Source organism: Mesoplodon bidens (assembly GCF_964165515.1).
Source record: "Mesoplodon bidens genome assembly, chromosome: 6".
Taxonomy (NCBI): Eukaryota; Metazoa; Chordata; class Mammalia; order Artiodactyla; family Ziphiidae; genus Mesoplodon; species Mesoplodon bidens.
Genome location: NC_138162.1, coordinates 22,037,690 through 22,063,105, shown reverse-complemented (window position 1 = coordinate 22,063,105; position 25,416 = coordinate 22,037,690). Strand labels below are relative to the sequence as shown.

Genomic DNA, 25,416 nt, shown 5'->3' with positions numbered 1-25,416 from the left:
GACTGTTGAGGAAGGGGTGGGGAGGGGTGGACTTGTGTCCTTGCCTGTGGAGGGCAAGGGCTTTGGAGTCGAATAGGCCTGGGACTGAATTCTGCTTTGGTCACTTACTAGTTGGGTGACCTCTCTTACCATCAGCTTCTTTACAATAGCACCCGTATCAAAGAGCAACTGGGAGGATTTAAGGAGATAACACAGGCCAAGACTTAGCATAGTGCTTGGCACACAGTTAAGAGTTCAAGTGTTAGTTATTATTAGCTACTAGTCCCTTCTTTTTTTTTTTTTTTTTTTTTTTCCTGTACGCGGGCCTCTCACTGCTATGGCCTCTCCCGCTGCGGAGCACAGGCTCCGGACATGCAGGCTCAGCGGCCATGGCTCACGGGCCCAGCCACTCCGCGGCATATGGGATCCTCCCGGACCGGGGCACGAACCCACGTCCCCTGCATTGGCAGGCAGACTCTCAACCACTGCGCCACCAGGGAAGCCCATATTAGTCCCTTCTTGATGAGGCTTCTAAGAGGGTTCCTTAGAAGTCCTCATGTTCTGTATAGTTGAAAAATACTTCCCTGGAATATCTGCTTTGTAGACTTTACTTTCTGGTGAGAACCCATCCAATGTTCTCCCTACAAAATTAATATAACTAATCTCATGTTAAAAACAAAAAACAAAAACAGTTCAAGACTCACTTTTTCTTTTTCCTCCAACAATACAAGACTTCTGAAGGTCTATACAGTGCATCTCTATACAGTTTTCTAAGAGTCCACTTTGTCCACATGAGCAAATTTTATAACAGCCAACTTCCCCTGCAGATGATGGCACTTGGATCAGTGTCCCTTGACGGACAATAAAATCAGATGCTTCTCCCAGTTTGCAACCTGTATAGACAAAATTAGCTGAGAGAGTTGGTATTGTTCTCTGATATTGTTTTATGACATTAGATACACTTCACACAAGTCTTATAGGTACTGTGTGGCCACTAAAGATTATGTAATAGAACTTTCACTAAACTAAGGAACTGCTTTGGTTCACTGGCCAAAAACATATCCTCTCAAACAAAAATTCCATGTTCTGTGAGATGGTGGTAATTAAAGGACATGTACCTCAAAGTTAGCAATAGTTCTGTACAAAAATGCTATAAGATATGTAGTTTTTTATTTCTTTAGGCTTATCAAATGTATGTTAAAATCACAGATATTTTAAAAATGGAGTATGGCGACTGACTAGTTTTAGAATAATCTTGGTCAGAAAACTTTTAGTGATGGAATACAAGTACATCTTAAATTCAAAGAAAAGTTGAATACTTGATTGGACTTGTTTCCAAATGTAACAAGATTTATTATGATGCTATAGCTGATATATTATAGCATTACACAAATATTATACATGGTCCTTTGAGACATCATGCTTATTTAATCTTTTGGTCCTTTTTACTTCACACATGTTTAAAAATGTTGATTCTAACATGATAAAGAAACATTTTCAATTGGGAAATAGATAAAAGAAAGCAACTATATTCTAAAGGGACCCACAGAGAGATAAAGACCATAAAAATTCTATGGGATAAAAATTTTTCAGCCTTAAAATCATGTGCATTTCAGCACATTAAATTTATGAAGATAATTACACATCCGATTGAGAATGTTATTTCTCCATGTTTTAAAGGAAAGAAAAGAAAAAACACGAACAATGTGCAGTACATCTTCTCAAACATTACAGCATAGAAGACAAAGTACAAAAAGCTGGCCCAAGGATCTTTCTTCTTTTGTTGTCAAGAACCCTATGACTCGTTATGAGAGTCTGGTTTTGGATTGAAATTAGGTTACAATCAAAATGACTATTGAAAATTACATTTGTCTTTGTCTTTTTCTGCTTACATAAATAATACATGTTGGAAAAACCTTGACCATTATAGAAAAACATAATTTAGAAAATAATCTCATTCCAAAGATAACTCCTATGAAGAAACAGCAGAGGCACGTACTCATACCCACCCCACACCCCACCCATCTACCTCTTACCTTGAACACAAGAGTATGGAAGGCAGGGATCACCAGATGGACACCCTTTCCGGTTTACCTCACAGAGCTCATTAGCAGGGCAAGGATTTGGGTTACAGGGATGAGTTACCTCTTCTACAATGTTACCTAAAGTACTTGGTCCTGAAAAAACAAAAACAGATCAGTTTAACCAACCCAAAAGAGTAACAGAGGTCTGTAAATTGTCTGAGTTAATGACATCTGGAACAAATGGACAGCTCATGAGGACTGACTCTAGCAAGCTATTAAAATACTCAGATTCCTTGATCATTTGTGCATTTAGTATAAACATACATTCATTCATTTGTTATAAATAAATGTTATTGGGTGCCTACAATACACCTGGCAAGATTCTAGGTACTGGAGATACAGTAGTGAACAAAACAGACAAATCTCTAACATAAAGAGTTTACATTCTTATCAGGAAATAGACAATAAATAGACACTGTGTGTGTGTGTGTGTGTGTGTGTATGTAAATAAAAAGTTAGATAACAATAAATAATAAGCAGTATAAGGGGATGGAAAGTAACAGGTATATTTTGAATAAGGTAGTCAAATAGCTTATGTCTAAGTGGGATAATTTAGCACATTTCACCATAAATGATGATAATTTATTATGGTAAGATGAACCCTATACCATGATTATATTTCTTGTTAAACAATGACCAAGGAAGAATCTCATTAATATACAGTCATCCCTCAGTATCTGTGGGGGATTGGTTCCAGGACCCCCATGGATACCAAAATCTGAGGATGCTCAGGTCCTTCATATAAAATGGCATACAGGGGCTTCCCTGGTGGCTCAGTGGTTGAGAGTCTGCCTGCCGATGCAGGGGACGTGGGTTCGTGCCCGGGTCTGGGAGGATCCCACATGCTGTGGAGCGGCTGGGCCCGTGAGCCATGGCCGCTGAGCCTGCGCATCTGGAGCCTGTGCTCCGCAACAGGAGAGGCCAAAACAGTGAGAGGCCCACGTACCGCAAATAAATAAATAAATAGATAAAACCATTAAAAAAAAATGGCATACATAGTATTTGCATATAACCTAAGTACTCTCTCCTGTATAGTTTAAATCATCTCTAGATTATTTATTTATTTTAATTTAATTAATTTATTCATTTATTTTTGGCTGTGTTGGGTCTTCGTTGCTGTGCGAGGGCTTTCTCTATTTGTGGCGAGCAGGGGCTACTCTTTGTTGCGGTACGCGGGCTTCTCATTGCGGTGGCTTCTCTTGTTGTGGAGCACGGGCTCTAGGCACATGGGCTTCAGGAGTTGTGGCTCGCGGGCTCTAGAGTGCAGGCTCAGTAGTTGCAGCGCACGGGCTTAGTTGCTCCATGGCATGTGGGATCTTCCCGGACCAGGGCTCGAACCTGTGATCCTTGCATTGGCAGGCGGATTCTTAACCATTGCGCCACCAGGGAAGTCCATCTCTAGATTATTTATAATACCTAATACAATGTAAATACTATGTAAATAGTTGTAAATAAAATGTAAATGCTATGTAAATGGCTGCCAGGTGTACAGCAAATTCAAGTTTTGCCTTTTGGAAAATTCTGGAATTTTTCTTTTCCGAATATTTTCAATCTGCAAATGCGGAACCTGTGGATATGCAGGGCCAACTATATGTGTGATATTTAAAAAGAGTATTGAAATTTAAACAAAAGCAGTTCTTTAAGTTTCCTCCCACTGAAATAGTTTCCTTCTACACATATATTTGACTGCTCTAATAGCATCCAGGATTGTGAATACATTCATTTTGCCTACTTGATTTTAGGCCAGACTCACCTTCTAAGGCTAACAGAGGTAGAGGGCTCTTGGAGTTTATCTCATCCAGCCCAATCATTTTATAAATAGGGAAGCTGAGACTCAAAGAAGTGATCTGCCTATGATTCTAGTCTAATGCTCTCTTTTTTTCTATACTGGTCACTAAGGCTAAGGGACACAGTTTGTTTGTCTTGAGAAAATATAGCAGATATTTTCTGCTATATATAGCAGGATGGCAATGGGCCCACAGATAAAAACATCCCTCCCAGTTTCCCTTACAATTAGGGGTGGTTTTCCCTTACACTAGGATATGGTGGCTAGAATTACAGTAGTCATGTTGTGATGATAAATACACGAAGTAACCTTGATGGTGGAAGCCAAGCACTAAGGATGGTGGAGAAAGGAAAAGGAGCCTGGGTTCCTGGTGATGGAGCCACTATAACAGCCCTGGACTATTTACTTCTGGGCTTTCTTTTGCTTCCATCTGTTCTGTTATTTGCAGTTGAACTTAATCCTCTCTAACACAGACAAACAAAGCTAGCAGGAGCTGAATTCACTGCCTTTCCAGCTAGCTCATGGCACTAATGCCCCCTGGTGGCAGCCTAAACACTTCCCTTACCCTAACTACATGGTGTGTATGAGTTCTACTTGTTACTCCCTGGTTTCCACCACACATAGTCACCTCCTGCTAGGAAGCTTAGCTCCAGAATCCCTCAAGGAGATACAAACTTATTCTTCTAGCTCTTGGCAGGAGTATTTGGCACAGAAAAATTCTATTTTTCATGCACTAACCCAGACCATCATTCCTTACTCCCTATTTGGTGGATAAGTCCAAGCCAACACCTGTCTCAGGTCCACTGATATTCTGAGGACAGAAAGCTGAAGACTCACTAGGCGAAATTCCACTTCTTGGTCAAATCTTGGCAAGGAGACGGCAATGATAAAGAGCTGGTTATCTGAATATGCTGGCCCCTGATTCACCACTTAGAATTCCTGATTGATAACAGTTCACTACCTCCTCAGACTGATATAATAATTGCTTCTCTGTACATATTTTAAGATGGGGGGATTGACATATACACACTACTATATATAAAACAGATAACTAATAAGGACCTAATGTATAGCACAGGGAACTCTACTCAATACTCTGTAATGTCCTATATGGGAAAAGAATCTAAACAAGAGTGTATATATGCATATGTATAACTGATTCACTTTGCTGCACACCTGAAACTAACACAACATTGTAAATCACCTAGATTCCAATACAAATTAAAAAAAGAAAAGAAAGAAAGATGACAATTCTTTCCTGAGCCAAAGAGGCCAAGCAAATAAGAGTCTGCAGTTGAGGTAGTATCATTAAACCACATGTTCTCAACAGAATGATGCTCATCTAAAGCAAACATCAAGGGCAGAGACAGAAGGGAGAAGCCTTTGAAATTAAAAAAACCGAAGTACTTACTGAGATATGTATCCAAAGGTATACAGTTCTCCAGGTCATCTGTAGGTGATAGAAGCTCACAAATACTTTCAGCTGTGTGATCTTCAGGGAATTTGTTCTGGTCCCCACATTTCTTCAGAATCTCCACACAATCTGATCTTGAAAAGGAAAACACACACAAATTTAGGGCTTGAGGAACTGCCTCACATGTCTAGCCAATATCAATTCTGTTTCAGTTTTCATAACTCAACAATGTTTCACACTTTATAGGTGTAAGTATGACAAAAGAGAATAAGAGTGATAGCAGACCTTATTAGGTTGAGGAGTAAGTAATGTATTACCATATCAAAGCATGCCTAACTTCCTCCGGCCTGAGATCAAAGGCCTTGCTCAAATTTTACACTCATACTTACTGTTACTACCATCAGTGTGGTTTTTCACTGTCTTTGAAAGGAAATGAACCTAGGCTAATCTGATTTTGCTCTTTGCAAAATCATACATTGTCTCAGGACCTTATGCATGCTTGCTTCTTCTTTTCTTCTTTTATCACTCCCTTCCTGCCGTTCTCTTTTTTAAAATCTGCTTTGTTATCAACATTAAGGTGTTTGGCCTATAACAACTGGAAAATCCATTACTTTAAAATTTTCTGTCTTCAATGGGGATTTGACATCTATAAAATTTCTGTGCTAAGAGTCTATAAATTTCCCACTTGTTGCCTCTTGCTTGTCACCCAGTAGTTACCCCTCATCTCTCCCCTACTCGGGCCACCCTCAAGTCATGTCAGAGAACAGATCCGGACCCTATTCAAGGTTGAAATAATCTGCAGTCAGTCATCAAGTGCCCAGCAGCACTGAGCCACATACCAACACCTTAAGGGCTGGATATTACTTTGGTTTTGGAAAAAAAGATGCTTGAAGAGCAGCTGACACAGATTACTATATATTTAATGCTTTTGGTTTCACCCACCATAGCAGCTTTCATCTTTATCTTAGATCCTTTTTTTTTTTTGTCTTCCTATTTACTTTTTTAAAATTTTATTTTTTATTGGAGTATAGTTTTATTTATAATGTTGTGTTAGTTTCAGGTATAGCAAAGTGATTCAGTTATATATATATATATATATATTCTTTTTCTTTATATATATATATTCTTTTTCAGATTCTTCTCCCTTATAGGTTATTACAAAATACTGAGTATAGTTCCTTGTGCTATACAGTAGGTCCTTGTACTTTATCCTAGATCTTAAGCAAACCATTCACAAAATGTTTTAGGAACAGGCCCTAATGACTATATTTACTAAGTCTTTCACTCATCAAACATTTTTGGAATACCTATTGTATATTAGGATTATGCTAATCCCTGAAGAGGAGAAAAAGAGGAGAGAGGAGATAACAAAAGAGAGGTACAAAGAATAAACTCCTCAAGGAGAGCAAGGTCTAACAGAATATAAAACAAATACACAAATTAAAATATACAAATAGGGCTTCCCTGGTGGCGCAGTGGTTGAGAGTCCGCCTGCCGGTGCAGGGGACACGGGTTTGAGCTCTGGTCTGGGAGGATCCCACATGCCGCGGAGCGGCTGGGCCCGTGAGCCATGGCCGCTGAGCCTGCGTGTCCGGAGCCTGTGCTCCGCAGTGGGAGAGGCCACAACAGTGGGAGGCCCGCATACCACACACACAAAAAAATATATATACAAATAGAATCGTGCATTGAAGATACACAATGTTTCTTGAACTAAGTTCCATAAGAGAAGTACAAATAAAGGTCTACAGAAATTTGTAGTAAGGATAAATTACTATCAGCTGGAGAAATCTGGGAAGATTCCATAGGAATGACTGGTATTTGAGAGGGGCTAAGAAGGACAGGTGGTGGGTGAGTGGAGATGGAAGAGTATTTTCAGCAGAGGACAAAAAGTGGGAAAGCATTTGACATGTGGGGGTGATGGGCAAAAGGAAGTGGTGGGAAAGAAAACTAAAGATAGGCTGTGGGTAGAGATCATGAAGGGTCTGAACCAAAACCAGAGAGTCATTATGATGAAACTTACTTGCAAATAATACTTCCCCGGGATTTACTATGACAAGGTTTAATCTGCAGTGAACAAGCTATTGCTTTCCACATTTCTGGCTGGCACTTTTTAATGTCAAGAACAGGTATGTTGATAAATGGCATCTTTATGCTTCCTTTCTCCCACAGCTTCATGTCATTCATGGCTCCCTGATCTGACTGAGCATTGCAACTCCTGAAAAGTTCTGTTGGTCTGAAGAGAAAAAAGGCCAGAAGGAATCAAGAGGCAATTACTTTCTACAGAGAAACAATGTGTAAAATCTTGACATGCTAATGCATCAGGAAAATCTGATCTTTTTTTAAAAGAAGAAAGTACATACAAAGACTGTCAGCTTTGAATATATGAAAATTTAATGTAGACACAGACACTAGCATTGACTCTGATTGCAATTTTTCTTTATAATATGGATTTTTGTGAGGCAGTTAAAAACTTTAAAACACTGTGGACAGGACTATCGTCTCCAACTATACAATTTCTTTCATTTCACAAAATAAATATTAAAGTCCAAGTTTTAAAAATTGACGTATTATTTATAAAAATAAAATTTACAGATTTTATGGTTAGTTTGATGTGATTTAACAAACATGTACATTCATACAGGCATATCCAAATCAATAAAGAAGCATTTCCATCACATCAGAAAGTTCCTTTGTGTCCCTGTCCAGTCAATGCCCTCCCTGCTGACTGCACCCCAGAGGCCACGACCATTTGTGCTTAGATCACCATAGATTAATTCTGCCCGTTGTAGAACTTCATATAAATGGAATCATACTATATGTATTCTTTTGGGTCTAGTGTCTTTAGCTAAATAATCTTCTTGAGATTTACTTATGTTGTACATATAAATTGTTCTTTTTATTGTTCAGTAGTATTCCATTAATAAATGTACCACAATTTGTTTATCTCAGTGGTTCCCAAACTTTTTGATCTCAGGACTCATTTACATTCTTGAAATTATTAAGTTCTCAAAAAGTTTTTGTTTGTGTGGGTTATATCCATCCCTACCCATCACACTGTAAATCAAAACTGAGAGATTTTTTTTTAAACTGAGAGATTTTTAAAGTACTTATTAATTCATTTAAAATGATAATAAACCCATTACATGTTAAAGCAAAAATCAGTGAGAAGGGTAGATCTGTTTTATAGTTTTGAAAATCTATTTACTGTCTGGCTTTATAGAAGACAGCTGCATTTTCATATCTGCTCCTGCATTCAATCTGTTGCTGTTATCATGTCTTAAAGCAGCTGGAAAACTTCACTCTTCACTCTTTGGAGAATGTGAGTGAAATAGGCAAATAACATCTTAGTATTATTATAAAAATAGTTTTGATCTCAAGGGGTTTTGGGGACCACAGACCACACTTTGAGAAATGCTGGTTTATTCATTCACTGTTTTATAGACATTAAGGTTGTTTCTAGTTTTCATGTCTCTTTCCCCTGGCTATGAATGGCAATTTTGGGTCATAACTTATTAAGAAACTGCCAAACTGTTTTCCAAAGTGATCATACCATTTTACACTCTCACCAGCAATGTATGAAACTTCTAGTTGGTTTACATGCTTGTCAGTCTTCTAATTTTAACTATTTGGTATGAGGAGGCATCTCACTAGGGTTTTTATTTGCATTTTGCATGACTAATGGTAATACACTTTTTCATATACTAAGTGGCTCTTTTGATGTCTTCTTTGATGAAGTGTCCTTGAAAATTTTTTGCCCATTTTTTAATTGGGTTGTCTGACTTTTTATTATGAGGCTGTAGGAGTTATTTATATATTCTGGATACAGGACCTCTGTCAAATGCACATGTGTGTGATTTTGTGTGTGTGTACATGTGTAATATATTGAGTATTTTTTCTCAGACTGTGGCTTATCTTTTCAAATTTTAAATGGTGTCTTTTGGTGAACAAAAATGTTTATTGTTCAACTCTAGTTCATTAATTTTTTTCTTTTATAATTAGTGTATTTTGTGTCCTGCCTACAAAATCTCTGGCTATATCAAGGCTATCAACATAGTCTCCTATTTTTTTTTTCTAGAAGCTTTTATTTTTAGCTTTTATGTTTAGTTCTACGACCCATCTTGAATTAATTTTTGTGGATGGTGTGAGATGGAGGTTAAGGTTTTTTTTTTTTCATACAGATATTCAGTTGTTCCAGCATCATTTGTTGAAAAGATGTTTCTTTTTGCACTGAATTGCCTTGCTGCCTTTGTTGAAAATCAATTTATATGTGTGGGTCTATTCTTGCCTCTCTATTTTGTCACTGATCTATTTGTCTAAACTTATGCCAATATTACATTGATTTAATTTCCTTTTAAAATTAAAAATTATTTATTTATTTATGATTATATAATTTATTATTATTCTTTTTTGGCTGCGCCACACGTCTTGCGGGATCTTAGGTTGCTTGACCAGGGACTGAACCTGGGCCCTTGGCAGTGAAAGCACAGAGTCCTAACCACTGGACCACCAGGGAATTGCTACATTGACTTAATTTCTATTGTTTTATAATAAGTCTTGAAATCATGTACTGTAAGTTCTCCAAATTTATTCCTTAAAAAAATTGTTTTAGCTATTCCAGGTTATTTGTCTTTTCATATGAATTTTAGAATTAGTCTGGCACTTTCTATTTTAAAAAGCTGGTTGGGATTTTTTTTTTTTTTTTTTTTTTTTTGCGGTACGCAGGCCTCTCACCATTGTGGCCTCTCCCGTGGCGGAGAACAGGCTCCAGACGCACAGGCTCAGTGGCCATGGCTCACGGGCTCAGCCGCTCTGCGGCATGTGGGATCTTCCCGGACTGGGGCACGAGCCCGTGTCCCCTGCATCGGCAGGCGGACTCTCAACCACTGCGCCACCAGGGAAGCCCACTGGTTGGGATTCTGATTGAGATTGCATTGAATCTGGAGATTGGTTTCAGGAGAATTAACATCTTAACAATATTGAGTCTTCTAATCCATGAACATGGTACTTCTCTCCCTTTAACTTCTCTCTGCAAAGTATTCTGGTTCCTAGTGTAGAGTTCTTGCACATCTTTTCTTAGATTTATCTCTAAGTATTTCTTTTTTTTTTTTTTTTTTGCGGTACGCGGGCCTCTCACTGTTGTGGCCTCTCCCATTGCGGAGCACAGGCTCCGGACGCAAAGGCTCAGCGGCCATGGCTCACGGGCCCAGCTGCTCTGCGGCATGTGGGATCCTCCCGGACCGGGGCACGAACCCGTGTCCCCTGCATCGTCAGGTGGACTCTCAACCACTGTGCCACCAGGGAAGCCCAGTATTTCATATTTTTGATGCAATTGTGTAAACTTTTTTTTATAAACTTCATTTTCTAATTGTTTGTTGCTAATATACAGAAATGCAATTGGCTTTTGTATGTTAAACTTGTACCCTGTGACTCTGTTAAATTCAAGGATTTAAGGGGAGCTTGTAGGCAGATTGTTGGGGCATCTCCTTTTGTGGTTCCCTCCTTTCTGGGATTTTCCAATTTCATATCCAGCCCCTCTGGCAGCCCCAAACTGTGATCTCTTAACTCCTCAGCCCAAGACTGCTGCTTTTTGCTTGAATTCTATATGCCATGCCAGGGGACTGAGAGTGCCCATGAAGAAAAAACTGGATAAATGTGGCCCCCACTCAGTGTGGTTTCTATCTTTCATGAGATGTACCTCCTCCTGCTTTTGGTCACTCTCGAATACCTTCAAAACAATTATGTTTTTATATTTTGTGCAGAGCTTATAATTGGTACTGACAGGAGTGGCAGTCTGATACAAACTGCTCCACCATTACCAGAAGCTAGAACTATGTGCAAATTTAACTTGAAACATTTCATAGACTTCAAATTTGCTCAACCTCTAAGCCAGGTCCTTATTGGCTAACACTAGTTGTAAAGATATCTCAATTTTCTTACTCAAAATAATAATCTGAATACTTTTAAGAGGATCGGATGTGTGTTAGCTTGAGGTGTATCCTCTGAAATTCCTTCTGCCTCAACTGAATGATTCTCTTCCTTTTTGTGTTCTTGATCTCTGGGCTGCAGCTCATAAAACCAGCTAGTCCCCTTTCCTTAGAAACTCTCCCTCCCTGGCTTCTCGGATATGTATTCTCTATGCTTCTGGATGCCCTTTTTCTGTTTTCTTCATTGCTTCTTCAGCCATTAATTCAGTTCTTGGCCCTTATTTTTCATACCATAATTGATATCTCAGGGAAATACCTATTCAAATTGCTTCTGTAAAGAAAGTTTTTGTATGAAATAGGGGACTCACTGAGTGGGAACTTCAACCAATCTGAAGGTCCTTCAAAACAAATTGTCCGGGCTTCCCTGGTGGCGCAGTGGTTGACAGTCCGCCTGCCGATGCAGGGGACACGGGTTCGTGCCCCGGTCCGAGAAGATCCCACATGCTGCGGAGCGGCTAGGCCCGTAAGCCATGGCCGCTGAGGCTGCGCGTCCGGAGCCTGTGCTCCACAACAGGAGAGGCCGCAACAGTGAGAGACCCGCATACCGCAAAAAACAAAAAACAAAAAACCCCCACAAAATTGTCCATAAGAGGGCATTCGGATGAGCAAATTGCTCACAGTGTTTTATTCTGCAGTGAATTATTTCCACTGGTGGTGCAGCAGAAGGGAGAGGGGAAGAATGGTAGACTGAAGGCAGAGGAGACTCTTTGAATTCTAGAAGTTTGAAGTATCTCGAGATTAGAAGGGACTTTGTTACAGTGCTTCCTCTCCCAGGGGTGATTTACAAGATAGAATATAACATTTAAAGATGAAATGATAAAGGTATACGACTTCCTTTTAACTTAGCAGGAACAAAATCAGAGTAAAATGATCTTTTCACTTATTTAAAAACAAGGCAATTAATGATAAAATATTTCTATTTCACGTATAGTAATTTGCTCCCACCTGTTGTTAAAATTAGTACAGTAAGTAAGATTTCTACAGCCCAACTGGCAAGGTTCCCGAACATCTGCTAAACAGGTCAACATGGACACTTCCACTGGATTATATTCACAAAAGCGATCAAACTCTTGCCAACTCTGTGTATTGCCCCAGCTCATGCTATAAAGTTTAGTGCACAGTTCCCTGAAACAAAAGAACAAATGAAGAAACGTACAGATGAGCCAAATGAATAAATATTTGATTTGCATAAAACTTGAACTCTATGAACTGTACTTTAGAACATAAATGAAAAAAAACGTACAAAAACCAAAAGACTAAGATCTATCTTCTAGAATTTAGAGCCTGAAAAAGTAATCTTTTATATGAAAAAGTTAGCTTTCTTTTATTATCCATCTCTTTCCTTTTTGCTATGGTTTCTAGAAAGCTCAGTGCTAAATTTAATGTTTAATTATATTATTTGTACATCCTTATTCTTGGCACAATTATTCCCCTTTATATTTCTGACCTCTCTTTTACCTTTACTTGAAGTAAGGTAAAGCGTATGGTTTTGCCTCCACAAAGATATAGTCCACTATACTTATGCTTCAATCACAGGAGGCAAAACTGTGACATGATCCTCAGACTCCTTTTTTTTTTTTTTTTGCGGTACGCGGGCCTCTCACTGTTGTGGCCTCTCCCGTTGTGGAGCACAGGCTCCGGACGTGCAGGCTCAGCAGCCATGGCTCACGGGCCCAGCCACTCCGCGGCATGTGGGATCTTCCCGGACGGGGGCACTAACCCGCATCCCCTGCATCGGCAGGTGGACTCTCAACCACTGCACCACCAGGGAAGCCCCAGACTCCTTTTAAGAAGCATTATAGACTTAGGGTTCACTGGATTCTCCCTGAAAAAGTATCCCCAAGCCACTTATATTCCTTAAGATATACCAAGATAGCCTACATGTAAAGGCTTTATGAATTCCAAAACTGCTATAAACTATTGTATATAGCAATATATACTATATATATATATATACACTATTGTAGTATGTATGCATTTTTATTTCAGTACTCGATGATTATAAAGCAACTTCAGTGCATGTATATAGCTAAAATAACATCAGTATCATTTCCAAAGTGCTTTCACACATTATATTCATTAGTTTAATTTTTAACATTTATAAATGTAATAAAGGTGTAAAAAGAAGTAACACATAATATAAAATTTTAATACTACCAGAATATGCAAAGTCACAAGTAGAAATTCTCCACCCCTGTCACATTTTGACTCTCATAATTACCCCTATGTGGAGAGTATCTTTACTTTTATAAGTTTGCTCATTCACTCTACCAGCATTTATTGAGTGCCTGTTTTGTGTGAGGCCCTGTTGAAGGCACTGGAAATGCAGTGGTGAATAAAAGAGATAAAGTCCTTGCTCTCAATTGAGCTTACACATCATGGGGATGAGAAAGCTGATATCAAGATCCATTAGGTAGGGACTTCGCTGGAGGTGCAGTGGTTGAGAATCTGCCTGCCAATGCAGGGGACACAGGTTTGAGCCCTGGTCCAGGAAGATCCCACATGCCGTGGTGCAACTAAGCCTGTGCTCCACAACTACTGAGCCTGTGCTCTAGAGCCCGTGAGCCACAACTACTAAGCCCACGTGCCACAACTACTAAGCCTCTGTGCCTAGAGCCTGTGCTCTGCAACAAGAGAAGCCACGGCAATGAGAAGCCCGCGCACCGCAACAAAGACTAGCCCTGCTTGCCACAACTAGAGAAAGCCTGCACGCAGCAACTAAGACCCAACGCAGCCATAAAAAAAAAAAAAAAAAAAAAAATCCATTAGGTACCTTGATCTGGAAATCAGTCCTTTCTTTAGTCCTAACTTTCTGTATGATCTTGGACAGATTGTTTAACATCTCAGAGTTAGTCTTCTATATATATACAAGAATTATTCAAATTGACATCAGTCATAAGATGATACCAGTCATCTTGTAAGGTTTCATGAGGATGAAACAAGATGAAAGTGAAAGCATTCAGTAAACCATAAAACCTTACATCAAGGTAAGAGGTGCCATGTTTCTTACTGAAATTCTTCTGGGATGACACAGCCAGTCCTATCTCCAGTGACTACAGGGCATAAACTCTTTTGTAGACATTCAAAGAAGTACTCAGAGCAGAAACTAATACACCATTGTGAAGCAATTATACTCCAATAAAGTTGTAAAAAAAATAAAAATAAAAAAATAAAATACATCTTTAACTAATAAAAAAAAAAGAAGTACTCAGCATCCCTCCCATATGTACATTTATTAATTCCTATCAGCAACCCAATTTCCTGAATTATAGGGCCAACTTAACTTCTCTTTTAGCCCTTCTGTTAATTTTCTTTGGATATTTTCCAGATTTTTTCATATCTTTGATAAAGTCTGATGAGCTGTTCTAGGCACAATTTTTTGATAAAGTCCATCCAATTTAGAAACCACAGGAAAGATCGTTTCACTCTTTGTATGTCACATTCATTTCAGGATATTATAGTAATATGTGGTACCTTTTCACCCAAAATATCTCTAATAAAGCAAACTTCTGTCTCACCTGTGTTAAACCATTACCTTATCTCCATTTATTCTTATCTCTAGATTGTGTTTCCTCCATCCTACACAAATAGTATTGCCAATTTTTTATCCCTAAGTGTATCATCCAAATGAATGCCAATACACTGCTGTCTAACTTTGGATATAAGTGCCAGCCCAGGTTATTCACCAACATATGCAAAAAGTTGATTAAGTTCAAAGTTTCACAATTTAACAAAAAGAATATCCCTTAGATGTCTGGTCAAAACATCTCCTAAGTTGTAAGCTTACTTGACGATAACCTCGAGGGTAGAATTCATATTGCATCATCTTTAAATATTTATTTCCCTGCCAATGCTAAACCTCCATACCCCAAAACACAGTGTTTTTGTTTTTTTTTTTTTTTTTTTTTTTTGGCGGTATGCGGGCCTCTCACTGTTGTGGCCTCTCCCGTTGCGGAGCACAGGCTCCGGATGCGCAGGCCCAGCGGCCATGGCTCACGGGCCCAGCCGCTCCGCGGCATATGGGATCCTCCCAGACCGGGGCACGAACCCGTATCCCCTGCATCGGCAGGCGGACTCCCAACCACTGCGCCACCAGGGAGGCCCAAACACAGTGTTTTTAGCTCAATGTACAAAAACAATGTTCTATATATACATGATGCTCAATAAATATCTGCTGGATGAAAGAATGATTTTATATCTTCTAGACTCTTAAGACTACACAGTAGAATATAACACACATTTGCTAGACTTAAATTCATTAATTAAAATGCTATTTTCTACTGTTTTTAATAAAGGAAAATGAGGTACTGACCTACATGTTGAAGTGTTTGCTTTAGAACAACAGTGCAATTTAGCGCCATCAAGGCCCGTAGAGGGAGGAGGGTGTACAGTGACTCCAGGGTGAACAGATCGTGAGCTTTCAAGAAAACACTGCCAAAGTGGATCCTGAGGCAAAGGCTGGGTCTTACAACCCTCGATGAGGCCATCAACAATCTCCATTTCTGTTTTCTTAGACATCAGAATTCTCTTGCAGGCATTTTGGCAAGCATGATCTTCAGCTCTGTCACAGCAATATAAACCTACATTTTCAGAATATAAGTGGCTTAATTAGCTGGTTTTATGTCATGCATTGCTCAGACAGAAGGACCCAGTGGTGTACTGGAACCTGTTACTACTCTTGAGTCATGTCAATTTCTCCAGGATACTGAGCCTACCAAATTCTCTCTCTATTACTTTGCAATATAGCAAATAAGTGAAAAGCTAAAGGTAGACTAGGTATTTATTACCAGATTCACCACTGTGCCCAATCATGGGATCTCCAGCACTATTCCTAGATAAATGAAAGGTCCTCTTACACCTAAGAGGTGCTTACATGCAAGGCATTTTATGTTCCTGGAAAGGGTACTGTAGATCAAACTGGAATTATTTCATGCTAGAAACAGCTACCTAAAAGGGATTATGTTCTTGACATAATGAGAAAGATGACTAATTTTAATAGCAATAACCACAAATACTGTATTTCATTACATTCTGGGATATAAAGCTTTTACAAATCTGTGCAAATTAATTAATCTAAGTAGTAATTTAAACAATACAATTACAAAGTCTGACAAGATATCAGTTTGCTTCTGCCTTTACTTTTCTATAAAAAATCAGAAAGCAAGAGAACACTTTCAACCAGTCTAGAGGATTCAGAGGGCTTCTTTGAAGTAGTTTTCTTAGGGGTTTGATTTCTTAAGAAGCTTATTCAGGCGTATCTGTTATCTGTCTGTAGCTTTCTTTTCCGGATTTCCTATGTATTAGCACAGACATTTGAGATGGTTGTTCTACCCTTAAAACACTTTTCTTTCTTTTTTTTTTTTTTTTTTTGAGCTGCTATCTATCAACGTTGCTTCAGCAGCACCTCTCTATAGCCTAAATGTCAGTGAAGACAGATCTGCCTTTAAAATGAATGAAGGTTATTACGGCAAATGCTTCACCCTCTGATTTTCATCACACAACCACACAAAGGTCATAAGCCTTAGAGTTCTGCTTTAGATTCTGGCCAAACAAGGCACATAGCACTGCTTTTGAGTTTACAAAAACAAGTCGTTCAATATCCCAGTGTAAATCAAAACATTGGCATCTGGCTTCTGAGTCTTACAAGTCTCTTGCCAGTTTTGCTTAATTAGTCAGTTCTTAAAGTCTGATCACCTCTAAATGAAGAAAGTGGATTACAGGCTTTCCAAAGCTGAGATTTTGAAGACCCCATAAGATGCAAGTTCATTAGGAGGCCCTAATTTTTTAAAAGTATCAGGATCTCATTTATATTGATGTTTTTATTATAAAATAAATTTCATTGATAAAATTCAAACATTACAAATCCATATAATGTGGAACAAATAGGTATATAACTAAAAATGTACCTTACTATACACATTTAGTTCTGAAACTTGCTTTTTTTTGCTTATTACATCTTGGACTTCTGTAAACATACATCTCTTTTTTTTTTTGTACTGAAGTATAGTTGATTTACAATATTGTGTTAGTTTCATGCGCACAGCAAAGTAATTCGGTTATACATATATATGTTGGGTTTTTTAATTCTTTTCCATAATATGTTGTTACAAGATATTCAATATAGCTCCCTGTGCTATACAGTAAATCCTTGTTGTTTACCTATTTTGTATATGGTAGTGTACATTTTAATCCATACTTCTAATTTATCCCTCACCCCACCCCCCTTCCCCCTCGGTAACCATAAGTTTGTTTTCTATGTCTGTGAGTCTATCTGTTTTGTAAAAAGCTCATTTGTATTATTTTTTAGATTCCACATATAAGTGATATCATATAGTATTAGTCTTTGTCTGACTTACTTCACTTAGTATGATCATCTCCAGCTCCATCCATGTTACTGCAAATGGTATTATTTCATTCTTTTTTATGACTAATATATTCCAGTGTGTGTGTGTGTGTGTGTGTGTGTGTGTGTGTGTGACATCTTCTTTATCCATTCATCTGTTGATGAACACTTGGGTTGTTTCCATGCCTTGGCTATTTTTTTTTTAATAAATCTTATTTGATTATTTTTGGCTGCATTGGGTCTTCGTTGCTGCACGCAAGCTTTCTCTAGTTGCAGCGAGCAGGGGCTACTCTTCGTTGCGGAACACGGACTTCTCATTGTGGTGGCTTCTCTTGTTGTGGAGCACGGGCTCTAGGTGCAGGGGCTTCAGTAGTTGTGCCACGTGGGCTTCAGCAGTTGTGGCTCGTGGGCTCTAGAGCGCAGGCTCAGTAGTTGTGGCACACAGACTTAGTTGCTCTGCGGCATGTGGGATCTTCCCAGACAAGGGCTCGAACCTGTGTCCCCTGCATTGTCAGGCAGATTCTTAACCACTGTACCACCAGGGAAGCCCCATGCCTTGGTTATTGTAAACAGTGCTGCTATGAACATTGGGGTGCATGTATCTTTTTAAATTAGTTTTCATCTTTTCCAGAAATATACCCAAGAGTGGGATTGCTGGATCATATGGTAACTTTATTTGTAGTTCTTTAAGGAACCTCCATACTGTTCTCTATAGTGGCTGTACCAATTTACATTCCCACCAACAGTGTCAGTGGGTTCCTTTTTCTCCACACTTTCTTCAGCATTTATTTGTAGACTTTTTGATGACAGCCATTCTGACTAGTGTGAGGTGTAGTTCTTTTTCTTCTCTCATTGTAGTTTTTATTTATTTATTTATTTTTAAAATTTATTTTTGAATTTTATTTCTTTATACAGCAGGTTCTTACTAGTTATCCATTTTATACATAATAGGGTATGTATGTCAATCCCAATCTCCCAATTCATCACACTACCCCCCATCCCCCGCTGCTTTCCCCCCTTGGTGTCCATACGTTTGTTCTCTACATCTGTGACTCTATTTCTGCCCTGCAAACCAGTTCTTCTGTACCATATTGCTAGGTTCCACATACATGTGTTAATATATGATATTTGTTTTTCTCTTTCTGACTTACTTCACTCTGTATGACAGTCTCTAGATCCATCCATGTCTCTACAAATGATCCAATTTGTTCCTTTTATTGGCTGAGTAATATTCCATTGTATATATGTACCACATCTTCTTTATCCATTTGTCTGTCGATGGGCACTTAGGTTGCTTCCATGACCTTGTTATTGTAAACAGTGCTGCAGTGAACATTGGGGTGCATGTGTCTTTTTGAATTAAGGTTTTCTCTGGGTCTATGACCAGTAGTGGGATTGCTGGGTCACATGGTATTTCTATTTTTAGTTTTTTAAGGAACCTCCATACTGTTCTCCATAGTGGCTGTATCAACTTACATTCCCACCAACAGTGCAAGAGGGTTCCCTTTTCTCCACACCCTCTCCAGCATTTGTTGTTTGTAGATTTTCTCATGATGCCCATTCTAACTGGTGTGAGGTGATACCTCATTGTAGTTTTGATTTGCATTTCTCTAATAATTAGTGATGTTGAGCAGCTTTTCATGTGCTTCCTTGCCATCTTTATATCTTCTTTGGAGAAATGTCTATTTAGGTCTTTGGCCCACTTTTGGATTGAGTTTTTTTTTTTAATATTGAGCTGCATGAGCTGTTTATATATTTTGGAGATTAATCCTTTGTCCATTGATTCGTTTGCAAATATTTTCTCCCATTCTGAGAGTTTTCTTTTCATCTTGTTTGTAGTTTCCTTTGTGCAAAAGCTTTTAAGTTTCATTAGATCCCATTTGTTTATTTTTGTTTTTATTTCCATTACTCTAGGAGGTGGATCAAAAAAGATCTTCCTGTGATTTATGTCAAAGAGTGTTCTTCCTATGTTTTCCTCTAAGGGCTTTATAGTGCCCAGTCTTACATTTAGGTCTCTAATCCATTTTGAGTTTATTTTTGTGCATGGTGTTAGGGAGTGTTCTAATTTCATTCTTTCACATGTAGCTGTCCAGTTTTCCCAGCACCACTTATTGAAGAGACTGCCTTTTCTCCATTGTATATCCTTGCCTCCTTTGTCATAGATTAGTTGACCACAGGTGCATGGGTTTATCTCTGGGCTTTCTATCCTGTTCCATTGATCTATATTTCCATTTTTGTGCCAGTACCATATTGTCTTGATTACTGTAGCTATGTAGTATAGACTGAAGTCAGGGAGCCTGATTCCTCCAGATCCGTTTTCTTCCCTCAGGAGTGCTTTGGCTATTCGGGGTCTTTTGTGTCTCCATACAAATTTTAAGATTTTTTGTTCTAGTTCTGTAAAAAATGCCATTGGTAATTTGGTAGGGATTGCATTGAATCTGTAGATTGCTTTGGGTAGTACAGTCATTTTCACAATATTGATTCTTCCAATCCAAGAACATGGTATATCTCTCCATCTGTTGGTATCATCTTTAATTTCTTTCATCAGTGTCTTATAGTTTTCTGCATACAGGTCTTTTGTCTTCTTAGGTAGGTTTATTCCTAGGTATTTTATTCTTTTTGTTGCAATGGTAAATGGGAGTGTTTTCTTAATTTCTCTTTCAGATTTTTCATCATTAGTGTATAGGAATGCAAGAGATTTCTGTGCATTAATTTTGTTTTTTTTTCCTGAATTTTTGAGTTTTATTTTTTTATATATCAGGTTCTTATAAGTTATGTGCATTAATTTTGTATCCTGAAACTTTACCAAATTCATTGATTAGCTCTAGTAGTTTTCTGGTGGCATCTTCAGGATTCTCTGTATATAGTATCATGTCATCTGCAAACAGTGACAGTTTTACTTCTTCTTTTCCAATTGGTATTCCTTTTATTTCTTTTTCTTCTCTGATCGCTGTGGCTAGGACTTCCAAAACTATGTTTAATAGTAGTGGTGAGAGTGGATATCCTTGTCTTCTTCCTGATGTTAGAGGAAATGTTTTCAGTTTTTCAACACTGAGAATCATGTTTGCTGTGGGTTTGTCGTATATGACCTTTATTATGTTGAGGTAGGTTCCCTCTATGCCCACTTTCTGGAGAGTTTTTATCATAAACGTGTGTGGAATTTTGTCAAAAGCATTTTTCTGCATCTATTGAGATGATCATATGGTTTTTATTCTTCAGTTTGTTAATATGGTGTATCACATTGATTGATGTTCATATATTGAAGAATCCTTGCATACCTGGGATAAATCCCACTTGATCATGGTGTATGATCCTTTTAATGTGTTGTTGGATTGTTTGCTAGTACTTTGTTGAGGATTTTTGCATCTATATTCATCAGTGATATTGGTCTATAATTTTCTTTTTTTGTAGTATCTTTGTCTGGTTTTGGTATCAGGGTGATGGTGGCCTCATAGAATGAGTTTGGGAGTGTTCCTTCCTCTGCAATGTTTTAGAAGAGTTTGAGAAGGATGGGTGTTAGCTCTTCTCTAAATGTTTGATAGAATTCACCTGTGAAGCCATCTGGTCCTGGACTTTTGTTTGTTGGAAGATTTTAAATCACAGTTTCAATTTCATTACTTGTGATTTTTCTGTTCATATTTTCTATTTCTTCCTGGTTCAGTCTCGGAATGCTATACTTTTCTAAGAATTTGTCCATTTCTTCCAGGTTGTCCATTTTATTGGCAGAGTTGGTTGTAGTAGTCTCTTAGGATGTTTTGTATTTCTGCGGTCTGTTGTAACTTCTCCTTTTTCATTTCTAATTTTATTGAGTCCTCTCCCTCTTTTTCTTGATGAGTCTGGCTAATGGTTTATCAATTTTGTTTATCTTCTCAAAGAACCAGCTTTTAGTTTTATTGATCTTTGCTATTGTTTCTATTTCATTTATTTCTGTTCTGATCTTTATGATTTCTTTCCTTCTACTAACTTTGGGTTTTGTTTGTTCTTCTTTCTCTAGTTCCTTTAGGTGTAAGTTTAGATTGTTTATTTGAGATTTTTCTTGTTTATTGAGGTAGGCTTGTATTGCTATAAACTTCCTTCTTAGAACTGCTTTTGCTGTATCCCGTAAGTTTTGGATTGTCGTGTTTTCACTGTCATTTGTCTCTAGGTATTTTTTTAATGTTTTTTTAAAATTAATTAATTTTATTTTTGGCTGCACTGGGTCTTTGTTGCTGCACCTGGGCTTTTCTCTAGTTGAGGAGAGTGGGGACTACTCTTTGCTGTGGTGCACTGGCTTCTCATTGTGGTGGCTTCTCTTGTTGCAGAGCACGGGCTCTAGAGCGCAGGCTCGGTAGTTGTGGCACACGGACTTAGTTGTTCCATGACATGTGGGATCTTCCCAGACTAGGGCTTGAACCCATGTCCCCTGCATTGGCAGGCAGATTCTTAACCACAGCGCCACCAGGGAAGCCCTCTAGGTATTTTTTGATTTCCTCTTTTGATTTCTTCAGTGATCTCTTGGTTATTTAGTAATGTAGTGTTTAGCCTCCATGTGCTTGTGTTTTTACATTTTTTTCCCTGTAATTGATTTTTAATCTCATAGCATTGTGGTCAGAAAAGATGCTTGATACAATTGCAATTTTCTTAAATTTACTGAGGCTTGATTTGTGAACCAAGATGTGATCTATCCTGGAGAATGTTCCATGCGCACTTGAGAAGAAAGTGTAATCTGCTGTTTTTGGATGGAATGTCCTATAAATATCAATTAAATCTATCTGGTCTATTGTGTCATTTAAAGCTTGTGTTTCCTTATTAATTTTCTGTTTGGATGGTCTGTCCATTGGTGTGAGGTGTTAAAGTCCCCCACTATTATTGTGTTACTGTCAATTTCCTGTTTTATAGGTGTTAGCAGTTGCCTTATGTATTGAGGTGCTCCTATGGTGCACCATATATATTTATAATATTATATATATTTATAATTGCTGTATCTTCTTCTTGGATTGATCCCTTGATCATTATGTAGTGTCCTTCCTTGTCTCTTGTAACATTCTTTATTTTAAAGTCTATTTTATCTGATATGAGTATTGCTACTCCAGCTTTCTTTTGATTTCCATTTGCATGGAGTATCCTTTTCCATCCCCTCACTTTCAGTCTATATGTGTCCCTAGGTCTGAAGTGGGTCTCTTGTAGACAGCATATATATGGGTCTTGTTTTTGTATCCATTCAGCAAGCCTGTGTCTTTTGGTTGGAACATTTTATCCATTCATGTTTAAGGTAATTATTGATATGTATGTTCCTATGACCATTTTCTCAACCGTTATGGGTTTGTTTTTGTAGGTCCTTTTCTTCTCTTGTGTTTCCCACTTAGAGAAGCTCCTTTTGCATTTGTTGTAGAGCTGGTTTGGTGGTGCTGAATTCTCTTAGCTTTTGCTTGTCTGTAAAACTTTTGATTTCTCAATCGAATCTGAATGAGATCTGTGCCAGGTAGAATAATTTTGGTTGTAGGTTCTTCCCTTTCATCACTTTAAGTATATCATGCCACTTCCTTCCGGCTTGTAGAGTTTCTGCTGAGAAATCAGCTGTTAACCTTATGGGAGTTCCCTTGTATGTTGTCATTTTTCCCTTGGTGCTTTCAATAATTTTTCTTTGTCTTTAATTTTTGCCAATTTGATTACTGTGTCTTAGCGTGTTTCTCCTTGGGTTTATCCTGTATGGGACTCTCTGCACTTACTGGACTTGGGTGGCTATTTCCTTTCCCATGTTAGGGAAGTTTTCGACTATAATCTCTTCAAATATTTTCTCGGGTCCTTTCTCTCTTCTCCTTCTGGGACCCCTATAATGCGAATGTTTTTGCATTAAATGTTGTCCCAGATGTCTCTTAGGCTGTCTCCATTTCTTTTCATTCTTTTTTCTGTTCTGCAGCAGTGAATTCCACCATTCTGTCTTCCAAGTCACTTATCTGTTCTTCTGCCTCAGTTATTCTGCTATTGATTCCTTTTAGTGTATTTTTCATTTCAGTTATTGTGTTGTTCATCTCTGTTTGTTTGTTCTTTAATTCTTCTAGGTATTTGTTAAACATTTCTTGCATCTTCTCGATCTTTGCCTCCATTCTTTTTCCGAGGTCCTGGATCATCTTCAATATCATTATTCTGAATTCTTTTTCTGGAAGGTTGCCTATCTCCACTTCATTTAGTTGTTTATCTGGGGTTTTATCTTGTTCCTTCATCTGGTACATAGCCCTCTGCCTTTTCATCTTGCCTATATTTATGTGAATGTGGTTTTTGTTCCATAGGCTGCAGGACTGTAGTTCTTCCTGTAGTGCTTCTGCTGTCTGCCCTCTCTCTCACTGTAGTTTTGATTTGCATTTCTCTAACAATTAGCAATACTGAGCATCTTTTCATGTGCCTGCTGGTCAGCTGTATGTCTTCTTTGCAGAAATGTCTGTTTAGGTCTTCTGCCCATTTTTTTTTTTTTTTTCTTTTTGCGGTATGCGGGCCTCTCACTCTTGTGGCCTCTCCCGTTGCGGAGCACAGGCTCCGGATGCGCAGGCCCAGCGGCCATGGCTCACGGGCCCAGCCGCTCCGCGGCATATGGGATCCTCCCAGACCGGGGCACGAACCCGTATCCCCTGCATCGGCAGGCGGACTCTCAACCACTGCGCCACCAGGGAGGCCCCCTTCTGCCCATTTTTTGATTGGGTTGTTTATTTTTTTGATATTGAGTTGTATAAGCTGTTTGTATATTTTGGAAATTAAGCCCTTGTTGGTCGCATTGCTTGTAAATATTTTCTCCCAGTCCATAGGTTGTCTTTTCATTTTGTTTATGGTTTCCTTTGCTGTGAAAAAGCTTATAAGTTTGAGTAGGTCTCATTTGTTTATTTTGCTTCTATTTCTTTTGCCTTGGGAGACTGATCTAAGAAAATATTGCTAAAATTTATGTCAGAGAATGTTTCTCCTATGTTCTCTTCTAGGAGTTTTATGGTATCATGTCTTATAGTTAAGTCTTTAAGCCATTTTGAGTTTATTTCTGTGTATTGTGTGAGGGAGTGTTGTAACTTCATTGATTTACATAATAAATCTTCCAGTATGTTGATTGTATAATGTTGTTATTATAGAGATATATAATTTATTTAATCAACTTTAATCAATATCCTATTGGTGGATGTTTAGGTCATTTTTAATTTTTCTCTATTACCAGCAATGTTGTAGTAAACATCCTTTATATGTGTAGATGTAGTTTTGAAAATTTGTGAGTTTTTGTGAAGGATAATTTCTGAGAACTGGAATTGCTAGATTAAAAGGTATGATTATTTGAAATTCTCATGGTCATAACCCAATTTTCCCTCTTAAAGTATCCATACCAGTGAATTTTCCCACTTCAGAATAGAGAGTGCCTGTTTCTTCATACCCTTGACAGCCCTGTCTTTCTCAGCATTTTTAGCTGTGATGATAATGTCCAGTTTGCCAAATCTAAAGACCAAAGGAAGCCTAGTATTTCCCAAATGACCCAGACTGTAGGTATCTTCAAGAATTTACTTCTTTTTTTTTTTTTTTTTTACCAATTATTTTACCAAAGATTGAAATGAGAGGAATATGTGGCTTTTACTTACTATCTGTTGGGTTCCTCATTGGATAAGACTGGGTATAATTGTTTACACAGTGTATTAATTGTGGACTAATAGAGGCACAATAATTTTCCACTGCTTTGATCTGAGAAGGACCAGGAGAAGAGTCTGTTCGAAAAATGGCTTGACAGTATTCTCGGCAGTTTGTGTGATGGCCTGCATAACTGCAACAAACTGAGCCCACTAGGGGGAAAAAAAAAGGAGATTACATTGAAATGAAATCAG

The 25,416-nt window shown here is 38.2% G+C and overlaps 2 protein-coding genes across 5 annotated transcripts in view; both read right to left on the bottom strand.

The window, feature by feature from the left end:
* GLIPR2 (GLI pathogenesis related 2) overlaps positions 1–25,416 on the bottom strand; it is a 213,722-nt gene that overhangs the window by 46,395 nt on the left and 141,911 nt on the right. The gene's annotated exons all lie outside the window — the stretch shown is intronic.
* RECK (reversion inducing cysteine rich protein with kazal motifs) overlaps positions 1–25,416 on the bottom strand; it is a 77,789-nt gene that overhangs the window by 15,830 nt on the left and 36,543 nt on the right. For 3 of the 4 annotated variants that reach the window (XM_081238393.1, XM_081238394.1, XM_081238396.1), the window contains 7 exons: positions 25,177–25,374; positions 15,560–15,827; positions 12,193–12,372; positions 7,284–7,496; positions 5,261–5,397; positions 2,016–2,156; positions 684–872 (listed from right to left, as the gene is read on the bottom strand). In XM_081238393.1, coding sequence (XP_081094519.1) covers positions 684–872; positions 2,016–2,156; positions 5,261–5,397; positions 7,284–7,496; positions 12,193–12,372; positions 15,560–15,827; positions 25,177–25,374 — 1,326 coding nt within the window. Of the gene's footprint in view, positions 1–683; positions 873–2,015; positions 2,157–5,260; positions 5,398–7,283; positions 7,497–12,192; positions 12,373–15,559; positions 15,828–20,396; positions 20,701–25,176; positions 25,375–25,416 lie in introns of those variants that run through there. The other variant, XM_081238395.1, reaches the window with a different exon arrangement.